Raw genomic sequence first — 21,247 nt, forward strand, 5'->3', positions numbered from 1 at the left:
GAGGCTGAAGGTAATTCGGAACTTCATCATTATAGAATTTGTTTTGTTGTTGCGAGAAAGAAGGAGTGCCTGGGATATGAAACCAAATTATTTTACCTGCTAACGAGCCTCGTCTTGGTTTCCCACTTGAGTCCATAGGCACCAGTTCCCTCACGATCTGTCCATCGTCCTCGTCACGAGCAAGCCAGCGGTTACACACAAAAAGATAGTTGTACTCATCGCCATCATCCATCTCTTCCACGTCCCCAGACTTCCTGCGATTTTTCCGCGGTTCCTTGTCCTCAGGCTTCACCCGGCGAATTTCCACCTTTGGTGAGACAGGTATAATAAACGTCAGAGCGACGCCGAGAAGGGGGGTGGGGAAGTAGAATACTCTGATAACTAAATCAACGATAGAAGTGAACTGATTTTAAAAGTTACCTTCTCTAAGAACCACGCTGACCGCATCCCATTGTTATCATGACCAATGCGAATTTTCACAAGAGGTCCGATATCTTCGCACTCCACCTGTAAATTACAGAGATATATTTGTTAAATAACCGGAGAGTAGAACAAGGCAGAAAATAGCCATGATTCAGACATCACGCCTCGTTAACGACATTCTTATTTCTTGCAAACGCTTTGTTAAACAGAAATGGTGAAGTCTCCCTCGCTGCTGTTATTTGGTTGTCACGCAACGCTTGTCCCAAGAAACGAAGCGTGACGACTCAAATTACGACTGCGAAGGACTGGAGACTAAAAGCGAGGTTGATGAACAACTACTGAAAAGAGCCCTCAGACGCCATAACAAAGCTCTTCACACCTAGAAGTAAGTTAAGTTCTAATCAGAAGTAAGTTAAGTTCTAATCACACTAGTTAGTGTATTTTCAGGCAAACTCACTTCTCCCTCCATAATAACTTACTTTGAACTTGTCAACCTGAGCTCTCTCAAAGTTGTCAGACTTGTTTCTCAGGTCAAACTGGTCTGACTTGCCATTCTCTCCATACATGACAAGAAACACATTGGCGTTTGTACCAGCTCCTCTGACGTCACCAGTGTACACCGTCACCTCGTGAGGTATTTCTACGCGTGTATAAGAAAACAAACAATCAGAACACAAACAGTGGTTAATATGGATGACAGCGTGGTGTAAAGAAAATACAAGAAACATAATGTCGAACAGCTTTTTAAAAACAGATAGCCAACACTACTTAAGAGACGTAGGCAGAGTTGGTGAATAATGTTTTCACAATAAAATACCTAGAATTAAATAAATCGAATTTAATATTTCTATATTCTACTAGCATTTTTTGCGATATCAGATATGCTTGTCTGATGTTCTTATTTCTCGCAAATTTATTTTTAACCTATAAAAACCCATTTTTAACCTATTACAAATTCAAGAGATAGACCAAAAACAATCGAGCATGTATCCACCCCCCTCCCCCCTCCTAAATGTGCACACTGCACAAATATTAAAAAAAAAACCAGCAATTACTGGCAGTGGTATGTATTTGCTGTCCCGGGTACAGTTCCCGTTCAATTTTGCCATCATCTTCATCATCAGCAAGCCAGCGATGACACGGGAACACCACGTGATCACCACGTGAAGGTATGTTTACTGTGACGTCATCAAGAAACCAACCAGCGGCACTGCCTTTGTTGTCATGCGAGATGCGCAACATCTCAATCTAAGAACGAACACACAAAGAAGCAATTTCAGATTAACTTTAGACTAACGTTCTTAGTTAAAAATCTGTGTCAACATTCCTACAGCGAACAATTCTTCTAACTTTATTATATCCTTTTTGATGGTTTTTTATATATATTTATATATAGTTAAGTAAACATTTTTTCGACTTTTTTTGTTTATCATTCCTTGAGGTTTCAAGTTTATTTTATACATCGCCAAAACATTTATCGTGACATAAAGTTCTAAACAGTACAAGTTCCAATTCCAATGCTACCTGATAAATAGCAAAAGTCGAAATCGATATTTAAACGACACGCAGAAGTGAAACAATTTTGAAATACTTCTTCATTATTTGAGGATAACTATCAACCGTTGCCTGATGCCAACCGAATATGAGAGACAATCATCAGAATCTCCTACTTAACCGACTTTTGCCAGCCAATTGAAGAAACCTCTTTCTTTCCCTCAATATGAGCTACACACCTTTCCAATGTCAACGGCCTCCAGTGCAAACTGGTCAGTCCTGCCCCGCTCAAACTTGTTTTTCGTGTTTTCAGCGCTTCGTAGTTGTAATTTACCAGTGTCACCTTTGGCGCCATAAATTTGGACGAACACATTGGCATCTGTTCCTGCACCACGAACGTCACCAGTCTTCACAGACACAAGATACGACGTGGCTGAAAAGTAAGCACAACATCACATTGACTGCTAGTTGTTACTACAACATTAATAACATGCTCTTCCTGTCTTTCATGTAGTTCAGATGATTTACTGTTAAAATAGGTGTTACTAAGCTCAAACTACACATTGTATTAATCAATTAATCATAACAATTACAATTTCCTCGAATGTCATTGGTGCATAAACTGCTCTATTTTGCTCTAATTAATCTTCAAAGTTGTAATCGGACAGTGTAATCGGACAGTTGGCTGTAATCGGACACCTGTAATCGGACAGTTACATGAACCAATCATTTTAAGTCCTCTCCACTACATCAAGCAATCACAGCATTGATTACAATCACTATAGCAACCAATTCAAGAGACTGACTTTGTAAAACTTTGGAGGTTTAGTCTCTGGTGACTGTTTTGAAAGAAACAACCGCCATTTTGCAAGCTATTCTTCATATTTTTAATTATGATATTTAAAAATGACTATTAAAAGCGCTTTTTCAAATGAAACTTTTACTTTTGTGGGATATTGTAATGGTTATGATTAATCGGTAACAGGACTTCGTGTCGTCCAATTCAGTCTGTAATCACACTCGTGATTAACAAATCGGACTCCCGCTTCGCGGTCGTCCGATTTTGTTTATCACTCGTATGATTACAGACCGAATTAAACTCCACTCATTCCTATTACTATTATTAATCGCCTCCATTACAGTAAGGACACTCAAGCCATGAACACTTAACATTTTCAGGCAACTATAGAATGAACACTCTTCATGCAATATACAAGATTAACGTTTGCACAGTACTGTAAAAAAGCTAAAATATCTTATTAACGTGTTAAGAAGTACTCTCATTCTATAGTTATTTAAAAATGCAAAAAATGTAACGTTTTCACGGTTTCAGTGTTTTCAGTGTAAATTTACCCCGTAAAAATTTCACATTTATATCTCAAACCTACGTCAATTCTCATGTAAGGGTGCGTCCCTTTGGGGTGATCTCCTGGATCTGGATCAGTGATCCAAGATCATTCATGATCATGGTACATCAAAGGAGCCGATAAATCCTTGCCCAGAGAGGATTCATCGGGTCCTCTGATGCACCATGATCTGAATGATCTTGGATCACTGATCCTGATCCAGATCATCCCCAAAGAACGCAACCAACATGTACTACAAGTCTTCCCAGATAAATCAAACCTTCTTATAGATCTAGCGACTGAATCAATTCACGTTTGCAGGCAGCAAATGAAAGTTATGAGTAAACTTACTGTTCAGGAGGCTTGTGCCACCAAGAGGAAGCTCCCTGACTATCAGACCATCGTCCTCATCTTTTGCAAGCCACCTGTAAACAACAACAATGGCACAAGTTCAACTTGTTAACGAAACTGTGTCATTCTAGCCAAATTTAGACGTCAGAAAATGGCAGCAAAATAAAGTAAAATATAAAAATAACCACTTAAAATAGTCAAGGAACATTTCAATAACACAAGAAATACAAAAGAAGGCACGGATGGACAAAACCTGAAAACGATTCAAACGGATTGCAATATGGGTTTTTTGAAAAAATGTTAGGTTGAACACTTTTCACAGTTACATGTAATTTCGTTTGTCTGTCTCCTTTAATTAAAACGCCCCGGACAAATATTTGTTTGTAATGAAGCTTTAGTTTTGTCATTCCATAGTTCCATAGAAGTAATTTCTTCGCTAACATTAAGTTTCAAAGCGAGCGTTTGCAAAACTTGATAAAATAGTCTAAACTCAGCCGTGACACAGTCCCTTAAACTTTAAAGACTCAAAATCTGAACCAGCTGCTGCACAGTGCGGGACATGCCTACGGGGACCTTTTCAGTCCATGATCAGCCAAACCTGTTGCAAGGGAACACATATTCCTTGGTGCTGTCCTCTGGATCCTTTATGACAACTTTATCCAAGAACCATCCCGATCCTGGCCCAGTTGAATCATGGCCCACACGGACCTTGTCAAGATTTTTCAGTGAAACTGCTTCAATAAGGAATTCATCAACCTGAAAGAGAGCAATAAATAATTTGAGCAATATTTCCAAAGGTTCACCCTGTGACATAGTGAAACAATTTGTTGTTAATTGGTTCGGGAGTTAGAAGTGGCTTTTTCAGTAACATGGAAAATAGACCATTTTCGTGTTCTAAGTATATTAGACTGGAACTAAATTGTAACTGAGGCTAACGCGGGGCTGGAAGTCTTTTCAAAAGCAAACGACTTTGGTCGCTTTTTAATGATATTCCCCCGCATAAGCCTCTATTGCAAGCTAGTTCCAGTCTAATACCGAGAATTCGAATGCCGAGGCTCGCAAACTACAAGACAAACTGAGAGTGGCCGTGTAATTTCACAACTGTGGTAATTACGAGGGTAATACGTCGAACATTGGACAGCATTTCCTTTAGAAACAAATCAAATTGCAGAGCTTGTGGGTGCTTACCATTTACAAAAACCATCCGGTTGGAAATTTCAGGCATAAACATTAAACAATTAAATTGAACTTTGCGGGAGAGGGAATCGCTATAAAGTATATCCACATCAGCTAGAGAGACTTAGGAGAGCAGAAAAATAGCATCAACCCAAATCACAGCCCATATTTTCTGAAGCTCTCCCAAACGGAATGGCGCGAACCATTTGATTTTCCAACTGGAATTTTCGGTTTTCCCATGTAAATGGTAAGTACCCTGTATTTCCATGGTACGAGTTGCCACACAGTCACACACGCACGTTTGTAAATATGTTGTAACCTTCGAATGCACACCTCGATCCATTAAATTTCAGACTCGGCATTACCACTAACTGTTGCATACTTTTTCTAGTTGGAGCGCGGTTTTCAATTAAATATCATAAAACCAAAACAAAAGAAACACCTTTGGCCAATCACAATAGTCACCGACAATACGGTGAACCAATCAAAACTCGACGTATTCAAAGAACCCCCAAAAGACTGAAAAACTGGGCTTTAGCTACCCCTTTCTCCGCCGGTGAAGAAAAAAACAGCTTTACTACCTGGTTTCTCTCAAACTTGTTCATGTTAGTTTTGGATTCTTCCAGAGGTCGATCACCAGTGTCACCTAACTCTCCAAAAATATTGAGGAAAATATTGGCATTTGTGCCAGCACCACGCTTATCACCCGTGTACACAGAAACGTGGTAAACATGAACTGAAAAGCAAGAAATACCATTTACAAGTTACTTACACACTACGTCGGCTCATGATTAATGACGAAAAGACTTACACTAAGGGAAAGAAAGATTCCTTGTTAAAACAGTTTACAATATGACCTTAAGGCTTTACAAAAAAAACACTTTTCAATCTAGGTTGACTGGTTTATCGAAGATTGTGCAAGTGTAGAGTAAAAATAACAAAAATTGAAATTCTGACACTAAAAACAATGCTTCCAAAATTACTCTTGTCTTCAAAAGCCTGACAGAGGGCTTCAGTGAGGTGTGAAACTTCGAGAGATATTGGGGAATTACTAATTATATACAGCTGAACCCCGCTACTTCAAACTCTCCAGCAGATGAAACGAAAAATAGTTTGAAATAGCGGGAGTAAATTACTGAGGGGAAATGGAAATGTAAATGGTTTTTAATTCGATGTAACGGAGAACTCGAAAAAACCCGGTTCGAATTAGCGGGCTCCAACTGCATGATAAGGAATTAAGAGTCTCCATACCATATCTGTGCTTTACTGAACTGAAGGAAGTTGCACCTGCACAGATCTGCAGAATGTTCTACAAACCGAGAGCTTTAAGAATTCACATGTTAACTATTCATTACCAGGTAAAGGTTCCTTTCCTTGCATGATTGCTGGTAGTTCACGGATAATCTGACGATCCTCTTGACTCTTGGACAGCCAGCGGTTACACTTGTAGGAACACTTGATGCTGGATTTGGCATTCTCCATTTGAATCTACGTGAAACCAATTAATGGGCATTTTGTAGTTTGCACGTTCCTGTCAAGTTACTCTCTACAAGCATGTATGTTTTTGATTTGTCTGAATGAACACATTGCAAGAATGTGCCTTACTGAAAATCAACAGTCTGCATGTATGATGCATGCCTATGGTCCAATGAATAATTACTAACAACCAAAAGATTCGCTGAGCTTAGTCGTAATTAATAACACATAAATCAACATCACGTAGTGCGGTCCTATTCGCATTAAAAAAGTACAGTGCCTACATCGGTTGCTGGGAACAAGATTTCCTACGTTTTGGCTGCGCAAACGATGTGTTTAGTATCATGCTGAATTTTTACAGGCCTCTGTCGAAATTTTACTGAAAATTTCAACTTAGTTTTGGGCACAGGGAAAAATACACAAGACTAGACCAAAGTGGCTTCAAGCATGCACATGTATCAAATAACAAAGAACACGGTTTACGTAGAATCCCGAACAAAGGAAGTACTATTCTCAACACCATGTGTCGATTGTAGATAGTATATCATAGATGGTATTTATTAGTTTACCTTCTCCAAGTGCCAATCAGAAAATGGCTTTGAGTTATCATGCCGTATCCTCAGTTTGTACGGCTTACCAACGCTTGTGAGTTCAACCTAACAGTAGAAGATAGTTTATTTTCAAAGTTATAATGTGCATCACATTTTTTTAAGATTATGATCTCTTTTTTTATTAAATTGGACCAATCAGTGGAGAGTAACAAAGTGCACTGCATTTTTACGTGTTTGCTGAAATACTTACATGTAAGTAGAAATTTCAAAATTCACGTAAGTACGATGTTTCGAAGTTCCTGACATCATTTTCAAGGCAAAGTGAAAATATCAGGGCGACATACGCAGCATAACAATTTAATAGCCCATTTCCGAGCTGCCTTAAGCCTCTCTATCAAAGCGAGGCCTACTGCACAACCATTCATATGAAAGTGAGTTTAATTTGCATGGGAATGATATCTCACTTTCATATGAAAGGGACGGGCACCGAGACTCGCTTTGAGAAAGAGGCTAAAGATAACTCTGGAATGGCCTATTGAGTGAAACATAATTGACACTTTTTGGCGCGTGTTACACGAGTAACTTCACGCAGGTGGAGTCTCCTTGCACGTTCAAGAATAGTTGGCGTTCTTCGATTATCAGCATTTCGTAAATGAGACACTGGAAGTTGAAATTTGTCATCTTCAATGTTCATACATCGTTTCAATCGAAGCCGGTTTGGACCATCCGTACTTCTCTTAGCTGCTGCTTTTCATAACATTTAATTAGCTTCTTAAAATGGTCATTGCTTCACAGTTACACCCGATTACAGTTATAACTGACATAAACACCTACAGTTAACTTCATTCTTGACCAGCCCCTTAAGGGAACAAATTATGGTACAGTCACATTTATATCGGGAAATTTAAAACTGTAGAACGAAATACCAGTGAACTAAAGCAGGGATAAAACAATGACAGACCTTAAACTTGTCCAGTTGTCCTTGTTCAAAGTTATCAGTGGCATTACCAAGCGGTTCTTCATCTGTCTTTCCTTTGTCTCCATACAATGTCATGAAAACATTAGCATCTGTTCCAGCGCCTCTCATGTCACTGGTCCACACCCAAACATTCCAAACAGTTTCTACAAAAAAAAAAATTCTTACTTAGTCAAATAGGGCTTGAAAAAAACTTGAATTCCAGCTTGCCCTTGGGACAAGTAGCTCTCAAATTTTGCTTGCCCTGGGCAAGTCTTAGTTTTCTCTTTTAATGATTTAGTTGGCAGATGACTTGCCTCATCCCTTGCCCATTGGGCAAGTGAGAATGAAAAGTTTCTTGCCCAGCAGGAAAAGCTACTTGTTGTGGACAACTGGACAGCACTTTTTTCAAGCCCTGTCAAGGGATACCAGAACCAGCTGATGGTCTCCAAGACTAAACTGAGTCTGAGGTTTATATCTCAAGCTCGCTAATGGTGTGACCATTTTCAGAGCAGGTACCAGCGTTAGTCTTTGATTGGATAAAATCAATCAGAAATTTAATGAATGTGTCAAGGAAGATTAGCCAAAAGCAGCACTTGTTCCCAAAATTGTATCTAAAAAATCTGAACATCCCACTTTAAGCCATTCAGCTACCCCCACTCAATCACTAAAATCACACTGCTACAATAAGTTCCCTTCCAATAACAGTCTCCCCACTCCTTGACAAAAAACTCCCTTATACATATTCAAAGATCAGAAATAAAAGTCATGTATTCGAATTCATAGAAAAGCAAAAACGATATTTAAATATTATGGTGATCATACTTGGACGTCTTTTCAGCCTCATGTCTTCAGACTCGTAGAGATCTCTCTCAATCAACTGGTCGCCTTCATCATCAGCCAGCCACTTCTGACATAAAAACACCTGCTGGTGACCACTGCTTGGGCAGTCAACTACAACCTAAAAGAGACAACAGTCTTTAGCATTAAAAGGGTTGATTGAAAACCAGAACTGTACATGCACTGTTCTCTTTAGCTTTGTTAACGTTGGGCAAATGCTGTATGTCCTCTATAGCTAAACATCTCCACTATGGCCACCCTGGGGCAGAATGAGCTGGTCACTGCAGGGAGGGGCTGTTGTAGGGAGGTTTTGATTTGAGTAAAAAGTATGGACAGGCATAGGGATGTGATGAAAAATCCCAGCTGTTGAACTGTTCTGTAGAGGTGGCTGCTACAGTGTATACAGAGGTACCAAAAGAGGAGGTTGGGCTGTAGTTCACTGCTGTTGGTAGACGAACAATCCATCAGTTGGGAATCTTGTCTTTACAATGATAAGAAGGCCACCATCAAAGAATCAAATAGCAACTCTGTAGGTCTATTTGTGCCTTGTAAGTAATGCACTCTTGGCCCCTAATGGTAAGTGACAAATTACTTAGCAAAAGTTTAGCAACGATAGGAAGAGCCATCAATGAAATGCCAAGCAGCCAAATACACACAGCTAGTTTGCAAAGTAAACTTAATATTAACATCAACTTCGTCAAAAAGAAAATGACTTGACAATTGCATGTAGCCTGTTACACAATTTCAGGTAATAAAAAACGTTTGGGGGTTCTGTTATAGAAATCAAATGACAATGCATGTGTTATTCCTACCTTCTCACAGTACCATCCTGAACCAAGTCCACTGTTATCATGCCCAATTGTCAAATGATGCAAAGGACTTAACATTTCCGTTGTTTCTACAGTAAAAATATCTGTTCTTCCTTTCTCAAAGTTGTCCTTCTCTTCGTTTTGTAACCAAAGTTTACCACTATTTCTTTCACCATCTTCTCCCCCGTGAAAGATAACATACACACGTGCATTGGTAGATGCATTTCTGACATCTCCGGTGGTCACATGAACATGATACGGAATTCCTAGATGATCAACACAACGCCATTAATGTTATTTCTAGTGTAGTCAGCTCTATGCTACTCTATATCACTAAAGAGTATGTACAGTATGTGAGAGATATAGGTACAGGCATTTAGCCCATTTGAGACCCAGTTGTACGAATTATTCATCTTCAGAGACCTTACAAGCACTATAACACCAAAGTACCGAGGTACATGTAAAGCCAAAGCCGATTACAAGTCTGTCTTGCTTCGTCTACAAGTACATTTACACAAGCATTTGTACATGTATGTAGATCAACATGGTCAAGAAGCATTGCTGACCCACTTGTACACATTTATCTTATTCACCTTTATCAGTAACCATGTCTCCATCTTGGCCATCTGCTCTGCTCAGTTCACGAGAGATCTGGCCATCATCTTCATTTTTGGCAAACCACCGTCGGCATGGAAAATCAACAGCGTCCCCTGTCTTGGGATCCTCAACAGTTACCTGAAAAGCAAGTCAGTACAAGACAATTGTCAAATTAAATTACAAAAAAATACAGTATACATTAAAATACACAAGTTGCTACATGTCTATAAAGACAGAAACAAACAATGTTCTCTGTCAAAATAACTTGCCTTGTTTAAAAACCAGCCAGGGCCAAGCCCACTGTTATCATGCCCAATCCTCAACTTGGTCAGTCGTCCAAGATATGTACCACACACTACTTTAAAAGAATCTTTCCTAGAAAAAGCAAATGCACAGACAGTTACTTGTAACAAATTCTGCAGAACAGCATAGAACAATTCTATTGTCAAAAACCAACTCCAATGGAAAGACATCATCCTTTACCTCTCTGAAGAATAGGCAGGAGTTTCATTAATGTTTTCAGTAGAAGGGCAAATGGTTTTCCCAGGTGGGCAAAACTTTTTGAACTGAATTTCTTTATAACAACTTTTTTCTCTACATAGTCAAATGAGGGGGGTGAAATTGTCCCCGTGGCCAGTCAATTTGCCTGCTTTCCGGCCCTTAATGAAACTCCTGAATAGAGGGACATTAATTTTCAGTCCTTTAAGATTCTCTCTCTGCTGCCACCACTACTGCCCTAACCTAAGAATGCAGGGTTTTTGATTTGAAATAAAGCAGCAGGAGGAAATCTTGAAGTAGCCAGAGCACTATTGGATTGTGAAAAAAGTGGCCATGTGCATGTTGGGAATCAAAGAATGCCTTAATGAGTTACCCCGTCTGATAAGGGAGGGGGTGCTGGCTCTGGAAAATTTTTGAAATCTGTGTGCCTTGAAATGCATTCTCTTCAGTTATTTCCTAAGAAAGAAAACGCTGGTGAAACAAAAATGCATCTTAATTAACAAACTTGATGCAGAAAGTACCCGGCGCAAATGCTTGAAGTAACAGGTGAGTTGCGTCAGACGCCAGCTTATTTTGAAAACCCTCAAAATGAAAAACTATCCCCCTTTTGTCCCTTTTTCACTGCCCTCCTCCATGCCCCTCTGGGTATGCCTCTCTTGAATTTCCCCTCTACAATGTTTGATAAACAGTAAAAGGAAAACTTCCACCCATAATAACAGGGCTTCATTTGAGAATTCTGAATCTCCGACATACAACATAGTTATGATAGATGAACCAACTGTGCACTGTTAAGATGCATAATTGGTTCAAAAATACCCAGTACACTGTACTACAAAACATACACGTCACTTGCCTGGTGTCCCACTATATGATATACTTGACACAAAAGTTAGTACATACTTTCCACGTTCAAAGTTATTTCTGGCATTATCTAACTTCTTCTCTCCTGAGTCACCCTCTTCCCCGAATATGGTAATGACGACATTAGCATCAGTTCCAGCTCCTCTCTTGTCACCAGTGAAGGTGTGCACAAGGTACTGGTGGCCTGGAGACAAGAAGACAAAAATGTAATCATGTGCGATCAACAATGTACACATAATTATAAGCTTACATGTACATATTGTATGTAAATCAAGAGAATTCTCTAAACACTGTCCATATTCTCAACTCTTGTCCAGCTGATGATGTATCTAAGACCAAAATGATTAAGGGTTGTTAGTTACCTTGAAATGCAGCTGAAGAATCAGTTGATGCCGTCAGCTGCCTCACTATCTGCCCATCTCCTTCGTCCTTAGCTAGCCATTGATTGCATGGAAAGTAGAATTTACGTTCCTCTTTCTCACGGCAATACACAATTATCTGAAATAATAATTGGTGAAAAAAAAAAACAGTTGTAGAGTAACATGTATACATAACCATGTGAATTCTAGGAAGGTTACCAACACATCATTCTTAGAAGGTTAACTAAATTAGTTCACACTTACTACAGAAAACTGGGCATGGGGTATTCTTAGAGGAAAGACACTAGACACTTACTAACTTACGTAAGGTAAGTCTACATCGGGCCAAGTGGTCCATACACTGTACTGCCGGAGCTGTCCTGGCTTCTATAGCATGAAGCAACCAGGAGTATTTCAATCTACTCCTCCCCCCGCCCCCACCCCTTCCTGGATAGGATGTTAACTAGTGCTTCACAAGGCTACCCCCAAGTACATGAGTATATTTGCTGGTACCCATTTGTACACCTACGTAATTATAAGGAGAGGCACTGTGAGAGTGAAGTGTCTTGCCCAAGAACACAACATGGTGACCCTGACCAGGGATCTAGCACAAATTACTTGATGAAGAGTCCAGCATGCTAACCATTGGGCCATCACAGTACACTCTTACTATTGTACATGTACCTTATCCTGGTTAAAATGGCCACACTCAAATGTCCAGGAAACATTTAGTACTTGCAGGTTATTTTGACCTATTCCTTTTATTTCCATTAAGCTAAAACAGTTTGAATGAAAGTTTCAATTAAAATAAGCTTAAAACTTAACTATCCATAAGGCAATTATAATACATGTACCTTGTCTAGAAACCATCCAGCTGAAAAACCAAAATTATCATGCTCCACACTAAAGTAAAAAAAAAAAAGAAACACTAGTTTAAACAACACTCATCATTGTTCTGCATGTATATGTATTTCAAATTCTTGATGGTATTTGAAATTCTTAATAGAAATCCCTTAACGTTTCCACGTATGCCCTATTATCCAATCTCAATTCCACTAGATATACAACCTTTCCACTTTGCCCAGCACTGGGGCTGTTTTTGAGTTATTTTTTTGTAAAAAAAATACCTCTTAGTTGGCGCGTCGGGTATGTTATGGACGGGTCAATGGGTGAGTGAGTGAGTGAGTGAGTGAGTGAGAGATGTATGTATGTCACACCAATCAGATTGGATCTACTATGAACAGCCAATCAAATTTCTTGTTGTAAAGGTAAATGATTCGTGAGAAACACAAGGTATGTATAAACACAAGGACTTTGGTAATTGAAAAATAAAGAGTGACGTGTATGTTGCCGGTTTGTGATTTTTAGTCCGGTTTGGAGGGGAGTGTGACAGTTACATACGTACATTGGGTTGTTTTAGAGTGCATAATTTTCAGTGTAATGGTGGCTAGTTATGAACGAGATGAGTCTTGAGTTTTGAAGCAGTTCATGAGTAGTAGGCAAATGGCACGAGTTATTTTTATTTTTTATTACAAAGGGTAACTTGATACTTTTGTTTTCACGAATCGTCGGTTCTAGTTCTTAGGACATGTTTTAGAGGAGACGAGACTATTTAGATTTGAAGCAGTTCTAACGTTTACAATAGTAAGTGCAGGTAACGATTGTTTTGTTCTTATTGCATGCAAATATAACGAGATATTTTTATTTTTTAGTTACAATGGGTAATTTGACACTCTTGTTTTTCACAAGGTAGTAAATTCAATTAGAGCTGACGAATCGTCGCGACTTGTTCCCACGAGATGTTTGCTATTTTTAGTTACAAATGGTAACTCCACACTTTTGTTTTTCATATGGGAGTAAATTCAATTAGAGCTTACAAGTTATCGGCTATTGTTCCCAGGATATTAAACAAAAAAGAAGCTTTCCTTTCTAGAGTGTTATTATGTCTCTGCAGTAGCAGTTTAATATTTTTATTTGATGGGCATTTTATGACATTCTTTCCAGTCCGCTATTTTTAAAGGTAAAAAGTATGAAAACTGTTCAAATGTTCTTTGAAGACTGTGTGGCACCAAGTTAAAGTGCAATTTAATTAAATCAGACTTTCAACGTGTCAGAGGTTTTTTTCTCTTTCTTTCTATTTTCGGTGAAGTTGTGTTGTTGCGTTGTGTAACTTGAGTATTTTTGAGCAAAAACTCCTCTTGGGGACTGGAAGGCTTCCCGAGGGGGTACTCCCGGAAAAATTGGTTGGGGGTGTGCGGCCCGCTTCCCAAAACCCTTACCCTGTTTATGACCAAAATCTGCGATATTCCTTACCCTATTTATGACCTGACCAAAAATTCGAAACCCTATTTACAACCTGACCCTCAAATCAAAACCCTGTTTCAGACCTGCATTATAATTAGCTCCCTAGTTCAAACCAATGTTAAATTACCGCAAACATATAAATTTGTGAAGGGCTTTTGTTGATTTTCTTTTCGATAATGATGAAAAAGTGGCTTCTTCTTAAAGCATACCCATATCAAGGCTAGAGTGCAAAACCGTACCCTATTTATGACCAAAATGGCCAAAATCAGCTAAAATCGATACCCTATTTATGACCAAAACGGCTGAAAAACCATACCCTTCGGTGCCGTACAGACCTATATAGTCCATATAAGATCACGTAGTCCTTCCCCGGGGAAGGGCTACATGATCGATGAGTGAGGGAGTTATGCATGTGCGCGTGTCAGACCAATCACAGTGTGGGTTGTATCAAAGAACGAATAAAATTGCCTGTTAGAAAATAAGATGGTATCTACATTAATCTGGAGACGTGTCAGATTACTGTAGTTTGTTCAGTCAAACATTTTATGGCTTACTATTTAGTTATCTTACCATTACCGATGTAACATCGTATGTACATCATAAACTCGCAGTTTCTTTCTTGCTGTACATCGCAACCAAAAAAACTTGTCAAATCAACCAAATCATTACTGTAAACAGTTCCATGAATGCTCCTATCTCCGAGACTTATAGTTCACAAAAAAATAACTCTTGCACGCCTTGCGTGCCTATGTTTTGACAATGCCAGAGAGTCAGTTAGGGTTCTGGTACTTAAAAGTCAGTTTTTGCTTTGCAATGGGCTGGGGTTGAAGCTTAATAAAACAAATCATTGACAAATATTATTGATCTATTTCTGTGCATGTACAGTGTCAACGCATTGCACGTATAAGTGACAAAAAGCATTTCACTACTAACCACCAACCCCTGGCGTCCCAATCTTAGGATGTTATGTAGCATGCTGGTCTAGCCATTGCAAGGTTACATCTGGTAAGTTCACCAGTACCCAATTACCTCTATACAATGTACTGTACAGTGTACATGTACAACCGGGTGCAGAGAGGCAAAGTTAGAGTAAAGCGTCTTGCACAGGAACACAGTAAAAGCTCAGGGTCACTGCATTATTTATAATAACTGGAATGTGCATACATGTAGTACATTTTATATTTTCATAACTAGACTGTAGGTAACAATAATTTTAAGTTCTCACATCAATTTTTTCAGAGGACCAAGGTCAGTTGTCTTAATCTTGAACACATCTTTTTTATTCCGCTCAAATGCATCATCAGTCCTGTGGATTGCAAAATTGGACAAATTAACTAGGTTGGGAAACCTTGTACATGTAGGTGTGCATTGGTTGACAGTTATTGGTTTTTCAGTTGATGATGTACAGCAATGTGATCGTCAACTGACAAAAGAAAGCATTGACTGAGACTCTGCTCAATGTTTAACCTACAGTACAAACTATTTTCAACAACTGACTCTGGAAAGCAGCTACACAAACAAAGAACAAATGCCTCTTAAGTAACAGATGTCAACAACTACATGTAGCAGCACCTTACAAAGTTGAAACAACTTATTCACGGCATAAACAAAACCAACAGATGGACCTCTAACAGGGCGACTTAATTTGACTAACAATAGACAGATCGAAACCGACCAATGACTACTGACAAACTTTGCATGAGTCTTACTGCCAATACTATCAAGGCACCATCAACTGACAAACACTATTCACTTGACTCTGAAGATGACTTCTGCTCAGGTTGTCGAAATGTCAGTCACCAACAGCAGTCCTTTTCAGAACGACCCTCACCCAGACAATCACACTAAATAAAGTACTGTAGTTTGTGGTGTCTATGCCAGTTGGTTGCTACTCTTTATAGATTTGCCACCACACCTGCTGATGAGCTGCGTTTTAGGAGCCTGTCCTCTCTTGCCATACAAAGTAGCAAACACATGAGCATCTGTTCCTGCACCTGCCTTGTCACCAGTGTACACTTCTATCACATAAACTGTCAAATACAAACATGACTGAGAATGGCAGCTACCATGCATTTATATTATTCAAGATAAAACTTGATCTTACATTCAGATCATCAGAATCATACATGTACCTGTACATTGTAGCTACAATTTGTGTTCACTCAGAATGACGTACATGTACACCAATGAGCGAACTCCCATACAGAAAGGACAGGGGTGCTCATTATACCTTTTAAGGGTTAAAAAATGTGGTTTCGGTACCTCTTGGGGCGTTCAGCCTCAAAAGGTCCACAGCGGGAGCTTTTGCAATACCTGTTAGGGTATTAAGATGAAAAAAATGACAAGGGATAATGTGTTGTCTTAGAATTGGTATCTCTAAGAGGTGAAAAGAATTCAAGCCACACCCACAAAACAGGATCTTGATACCTCTTAGGGGTTCTATTCAAAATTTCCAACTAGCATCCCTGTCCTTTTTATATGGGAGTCTGCCCCCAAGGGACATAAAAAGATCATAATTTTCCAAATTATCAACACAACACATTATATATTACATGCAACACACCACAAGATTATACAAAACAAAAAAATGTATATAGTTATCTCTACACGCATATACCGTATGTACCAGTTGATTAATCAGTCTCAGTGGTTTGTACAACATCAAAAGAAACTTTGGGCACAAGATTTACATGAACATGTACATGTAGTGTATGAACCTAACATGTACAACTGTACATAGTTTACGCAGGACGTACCAACTTTTTCAGCCTTTTTATGAACCAGAGGTTTCAGACTCCGTCGCACTTGACAATCACTTTCATACAGTGACAGCCACTGGTAGCAAGGGAACGTCCATGTTTGTGGTTTGCAAGGATTTGTCACTTGTATCTCATCAAGGAACCACCCCTGCTTGCGTTCTCTCCCATCATGCTGCAGGGAACAAAAAATTTAGACTTAAGACACTGCAACGTACATGCATCACACAGAACTGTCAGTAAACTTAATACATGTACATGGTTGTGCACAGCCAATGTAGAAGTCATAATTTCAAATGCACACAACCCTCCTCCCCACATGTAGTTTTGGTCCTTCAAACTCTTTTAAACTTAAAGTTACCACTCATCTCTGTAGCAATTGCCAGCCATAACAGCTTGTTGTGAGCTACTAATTCTAGCCCTGTAACATACATACATGTAATTACCTGAATAATGAGTTGGATAAGCTCCCCTACATCCAGCCCTCTGATAGTAAAGTGCTCAGTGCTTCCAGAGTGGAACTGGAAAGGAGGCAGTGTGGCAATAAAGGCTGATGGTACTGCTGGATCCATTTGGTGTGTGAGTTGTCTGGTAAATTTGCCTGTTGTCCCACGAAATTCAGCAAAAACCTAAAAAGGAAAATTAATAATATCAAACAATACCATAATCAATAAACTAAGACATATGTAAAAGTGTGGGAGGCACGGTGGCTCTGCTGGCTCCACGGTGGCTCCTGAACAAGCGATCCAGGTTCAAGCCCTGGCCAGGGACATTGCATTGTGTTCTTGGGCAAGACACTTTATTCTCACAGTGCATCTCTCCACCCAGGTGTATAAATGGGTACCGGCAAACTTAATGCTGAGGGGTAACCCTCCGATGAACTAGCATCCCATCCAGGGAGGAGTACAAATACTCCTAGTCACTTCATGCTATAGAAACCAGGATAAGCTCCAGCCTGGTGGGCCACTTGGCCCGTATGCAGACTTAACCTTACAAGGAAAAGTAGAGCTGCTGTACCCTGCACAAAACTGCGATACCATCATAGTGTTGGGCTTGTAAAGCCTAAATTTACTTTGATTGTCATCCCCAGGATGAGAAGAAATGTAAGAATAATCGATTATCACGTGGGTTAAAGTTGTAAATCAATTTTTGATTATCATCAATGATCAGCGCACCACTAGCTCTTTAATAAGCATTTTTTTGTTGTACCCGGGCTGAATTTACAACCCATACACACTGTACAGTCGAAACTTCATTATCCGTACCTCGATTATCCGGATTTCTCAATTATCTGGACTTTTTCTGTAGTCCCAGTTTTGTTATGAATATTTATTAGTCATGATCAAGATCTGTAGCAATATTCTTTTTAAAACTATAGCATTGAAAAGTGCAGTCAAAAGCGAGTTTGTTTTGCTTTTAAAGTGTCGTAACTAATGAAGAATGTTCGAATGAGTTCTGATTGGCTCAAAGTTGAGTGGTTCAAGATGCACAGTAGACCATATTGTTTTCCAAGCGATTTGTAAAAGTGTTGTTTCACAATTAAATGTTACTTCATTTAAACAGTTTTGTTCTTCACTAATATTCATATTTTCGATTATCCAGACCATTTTGTCTAGTCCCAATGAGTCTGGATAATCAAGGTTTGACAGTAATAGCTTGCAATGTCAGTTTACACTGCGCACACATTATTAAGAGATAATGTTTCCAGCACTTATATAAATAAGAAAAGAAGGAAAGAAAACACTAAAACTTTAAGCTTATGATTATATACCTTTGCATCTGTGCCCCCATTCTTCTTAGCTCCTGTTTTCACTATAACTTTGTACACAACTCCTGTAGACAACAATTTACATTTCTTTATTTTTTTCCAAGAGGGCACAGTAATGAATCCTGCAATCTGATTGGTTCTGAGCACAGTCCAGGATTTTCCTATCTCTGACCACAGTCACAGTAACACCACATGTATATGGAAAAAGTCAACAATGATACTGTATTTACTGGCCTAGGGTCGGTCTGTTCAATGAAAACCTGTGACCTCTGGCTTGAAAATGCTACCGTTGCTAGCCTCGGGCAACATTTTCGAGACCTTCGTCACCATTTTTCACTGTAGAGACCTTCCAGCTGGCGAATAACATATATTTAAAAATAGCAGGGCGTTTTCATTCCTAGCTCTTATAACAATTGTTAGAAATTATCAATTTGTACTGTTTTTTTTCCTCAGTCAGTCTGTCTTTTCAAAGGAAATCCTTCTTAAGAAAACATTCCATCTTGTATTCCTTTGGGGAACACAGTGGCTAATTGATCAAGAGCTTAAAGATATTATATCATGTTTTAACCTTTTTTCTTTTTCTTTCCACTGCTACTCTTTCGTCCCTGAAAACAATAGAAGTCACATGTGGAATGATGAGTTTAGACAAGTCCTTAGCTACATATAATGACAGAACACTGATGTAAACTGTAGTGCCAAGTCAAGAGGCAAAGCTTAAAAAGTCAAATGTTGGTTATCTGCAAATTAAGAAAAGATCCTTTCTCAGAACATTTCAGACAAACAGTGTTTTGAAATGTTTACCGTTTGTCTGAAATGTTTTGAGAAAGGATCTCTATATGCAATCTTAAGTCATGAAATCTACATACAACATTTGTATTCTGCAATAACTCGTGATCAAGAACTTTAGTTTCTGCCACATCCTTGGTCAAGATAATTGACCAATAATTGGTCAATGTCATATTGTCTGTAGACCTAAAAACTGACAATCAAAATTGCCATTCTGGTAATATTCAAATGAAGGACAACCGAAACTGATGTGGAGAAGATCAGTAGAAAAAGAACTGAGAGAGGTTGGTGATACCTGGAGCCAGATCCAGCATTGGACCGCATTGGCAAATGCATTATGTTCCACTTAGGCATGAAGAGGATTATATACTGTATGTAACTGTGTTTCTTTACATTCACCACTTTTGGCAGTTTTTCTTTCAATTGCAAGATAACAAAGAAACTTTATGGCAAGCTCCCAGCCACACTTACATGTTTAAAACACAACTGTATGTATCAGCCAAGACACTGTTTTTTTAATATTATTTCATGCTAATCACAGGCTGGTTACAATCAACTGTTCGAGTACCTTTGTTCTTGACAGTCCTGTCTCTCTCAAAGATGCACTTTTCCCAAACTTTCTTGCAAAATATGGATTCAAATGAGGATCACTTAGAGAATTGTAAGTAGCTGGCGAAAAATCTTGTCCTCGCAGTGTGGTACTCCCTCCAATTGTTGCTCTTGGAGCAAAGGGTGCCTTCTTACTTGTTCTACTCTCAAATGGTGTGTGGTTAAGACTCACATAAAACTTTCTGGCTTTTTTAGGCTCAGGTGAGTTTGGATATCTCCAGCGAGGTTGTTGACTAGGTGGTGCTGTCAATAAGAGTGACATTTTAGTGATTTAATATTTTTTCCTCTCCCTTATAACTGAAAAAAATATATTTTCTAATCACTGAAAAGTTACATGTATACTATCTAGAGAAAGTACTGCTCAGTACCAAAAGTTTTCACTCAGTAGCACTTCTTTCGTGTTGTTTAAAACTCAAGAATGCCCTTGAGCCTAACTGTACAATAGTTAGCAACTTAGGTAAAAGTCATGAATAGATCAGAAATTAATGTAACTGGATGTTAACTGTAGGTTCAATGTTTTCCATAAGCAAATAAGATTTACACTACATGTAGCAGCATACATGTACATGTACTTCTTTCCTACAACTGCTAAGTAAGCGATATTTCAACAGTAAGCTTTAAATACACACAGGATTCTGTAGGCTTGATTAAGTTAATTATAAATAAACAGATGTTAGAATACTGTTCCTACCCGATACAGGTCTTGGTCGCTGTCCTGTTGTTGTTCGAGTATTTCTTGTAGGTTCTGGCCGACCAAGGCCTGCTGTAGATAACAAATGAGTATCCTGCAAAACGCCCTTCACGGCCTCTGAGCTTTGCATTTCGTCTGCTAGCTGCGTTTCAGTCAATTTCAGAGTGAATTTGGAGAACCAACCGACTGACCGTGTGTTCGTGGTTGTTGTTGGGACATCGAAGTTACTTTAACGCCAATGAGTCACATAACTTTCTTGAAAACCATCAACTTGGGTATTTGTATCCACACAAATGCAATTCGCTGTTAGTCATGAATGACTGAAAATCGAAAACTCCAAGAGTGTATCATCACTTCAAGCAATGATCGAGAGTTTCATTTCCCAAAATTTCATGTCACTCCTTTGTGTAGAAGTCGTTCTCTATTCCAAGACAACTTCACTGAGAAAATAGAATAGAAAGCTACGTTTATAAAACATTAACATTTAACATTAACGTGTTGGCTCGAAAAACATTTGCATAAGGACACAGCAACGGACTCTTACTCCCATGTTACTCCGTTTCCAAAGCGAAATTAGCAACCAGGCCTCCTACTCCT

The 21,247-nt window shown here is 38.9% G+C and overlaps 1 protein-coding gene across 1 annotated transcript in view; it reads right to left on the reverse strand.

The window, feature by feature from the left end:
* The window catches only part of LOC110047368 (lipoxygenase homology domain-containing protein 1-like), a 42,789-nt gene extending 21,581 nt beyond the window's left edge, over nt 1-21,208 (reverse strand). The window contains exons 1-26 of the mRNA XM_089278395.1: nt 20,651-21,208; nt 19,919-20,202; nt 19,133-19,169; nt 18,568-18,629; nt 17,243-17,425; nt 16,797-16,971; nt 15,956-16,070; nt 15,266-15,346; nt 12,591-12,639; nt 11,740-11,875; nt 11,417-11,561; nt 10,288-10,393; nt 10,015-10,156; nt 9,425-9,687; nt 8,598-8,733; nt 7,779-7,939; nt 6,836-6,922; nt 6,146-6,278; nt 5,372-5,526; nt 4,213-4,370; nt 3,615-3,688; nt 2,157-2,350; nt 1,479-1,671; nt 903-1,063; nt 421-507; nt 97-307 (exon numbers count right to left, since the gene is read on the reverse strand). Of these exons, the coding sequence (XP_089134521.1) occupies nt 97-307; nt 421-507; nt 903-1,063; nt 1,479-1,671; nt 2,157-2,350; nt 3,615-3,688; nt 4,213-4,370; nt 5,372-5,526; nt 6,146-6,278; nt 6,836-6,922; nt 7,779-7,939; nt 8,598-8,733; nt 9,425-9,687; nt 10,015-10,156; nt 10,288-10,393; nt 11,417-11,561; nt 11,740-11,875; nt 12,591-12,639; nt 15,266-15,346; nt 15,956-16,070; nt 16,797-16,971; nt 17,243-17,425; nt 18,568-18,629; nt 19,133-19,169; nt 19,919-20,202; nt 20,651-20,780 (3,658 nt within the window). The 5' untranslated portion in view covers nt 20,781-21,208. The remainder of the gene's footprint in view (nt 1-96; nt 308-420; nt 508-902; nt 1,064-1,478; nt 1,672-2,156; nt 2,351-3,614; nt 3,689-4,212; nt 4,371-5,371; nt 5,527-6,145; nt 6,279-6,835; nt 6,923-7,778; nt 7,940-8,597; nt 8,734-9,424; nt 9,688-10,014; nt 10,157-10,287; nt 10,394-11,416; nt 11,562-11,739; nt 11,876-12,590; nt 12,640-15,265; nt 15,347-15,955; nt 16,071-16,796; nt 16,972-17,242; nt 17,426-18,567; nt 18,630-19,132; nt 19,170-19,918; nt 20,203-20,650) is intronic.
* Nucleotides 21,209-21,247: the final 39 nt, after the last annotated feature.

Source organism: Orbicella faveolata, unplaced genomic scaffold, assembly GCF_042242905.1.
Source record: "Orbicella faveolata isolate gen_17 unplaced genomic scaffold, um_ofav_v1 contig_46, whole genome shotgun sequence".
NCBI classification, from domain to species: domain Eukaryota; kingdom Metazoa; phylum Cnidaria; class Anthozoa; order Scleractinia; family Merulinidae; genus Orbicella; species Orbicella faveolata.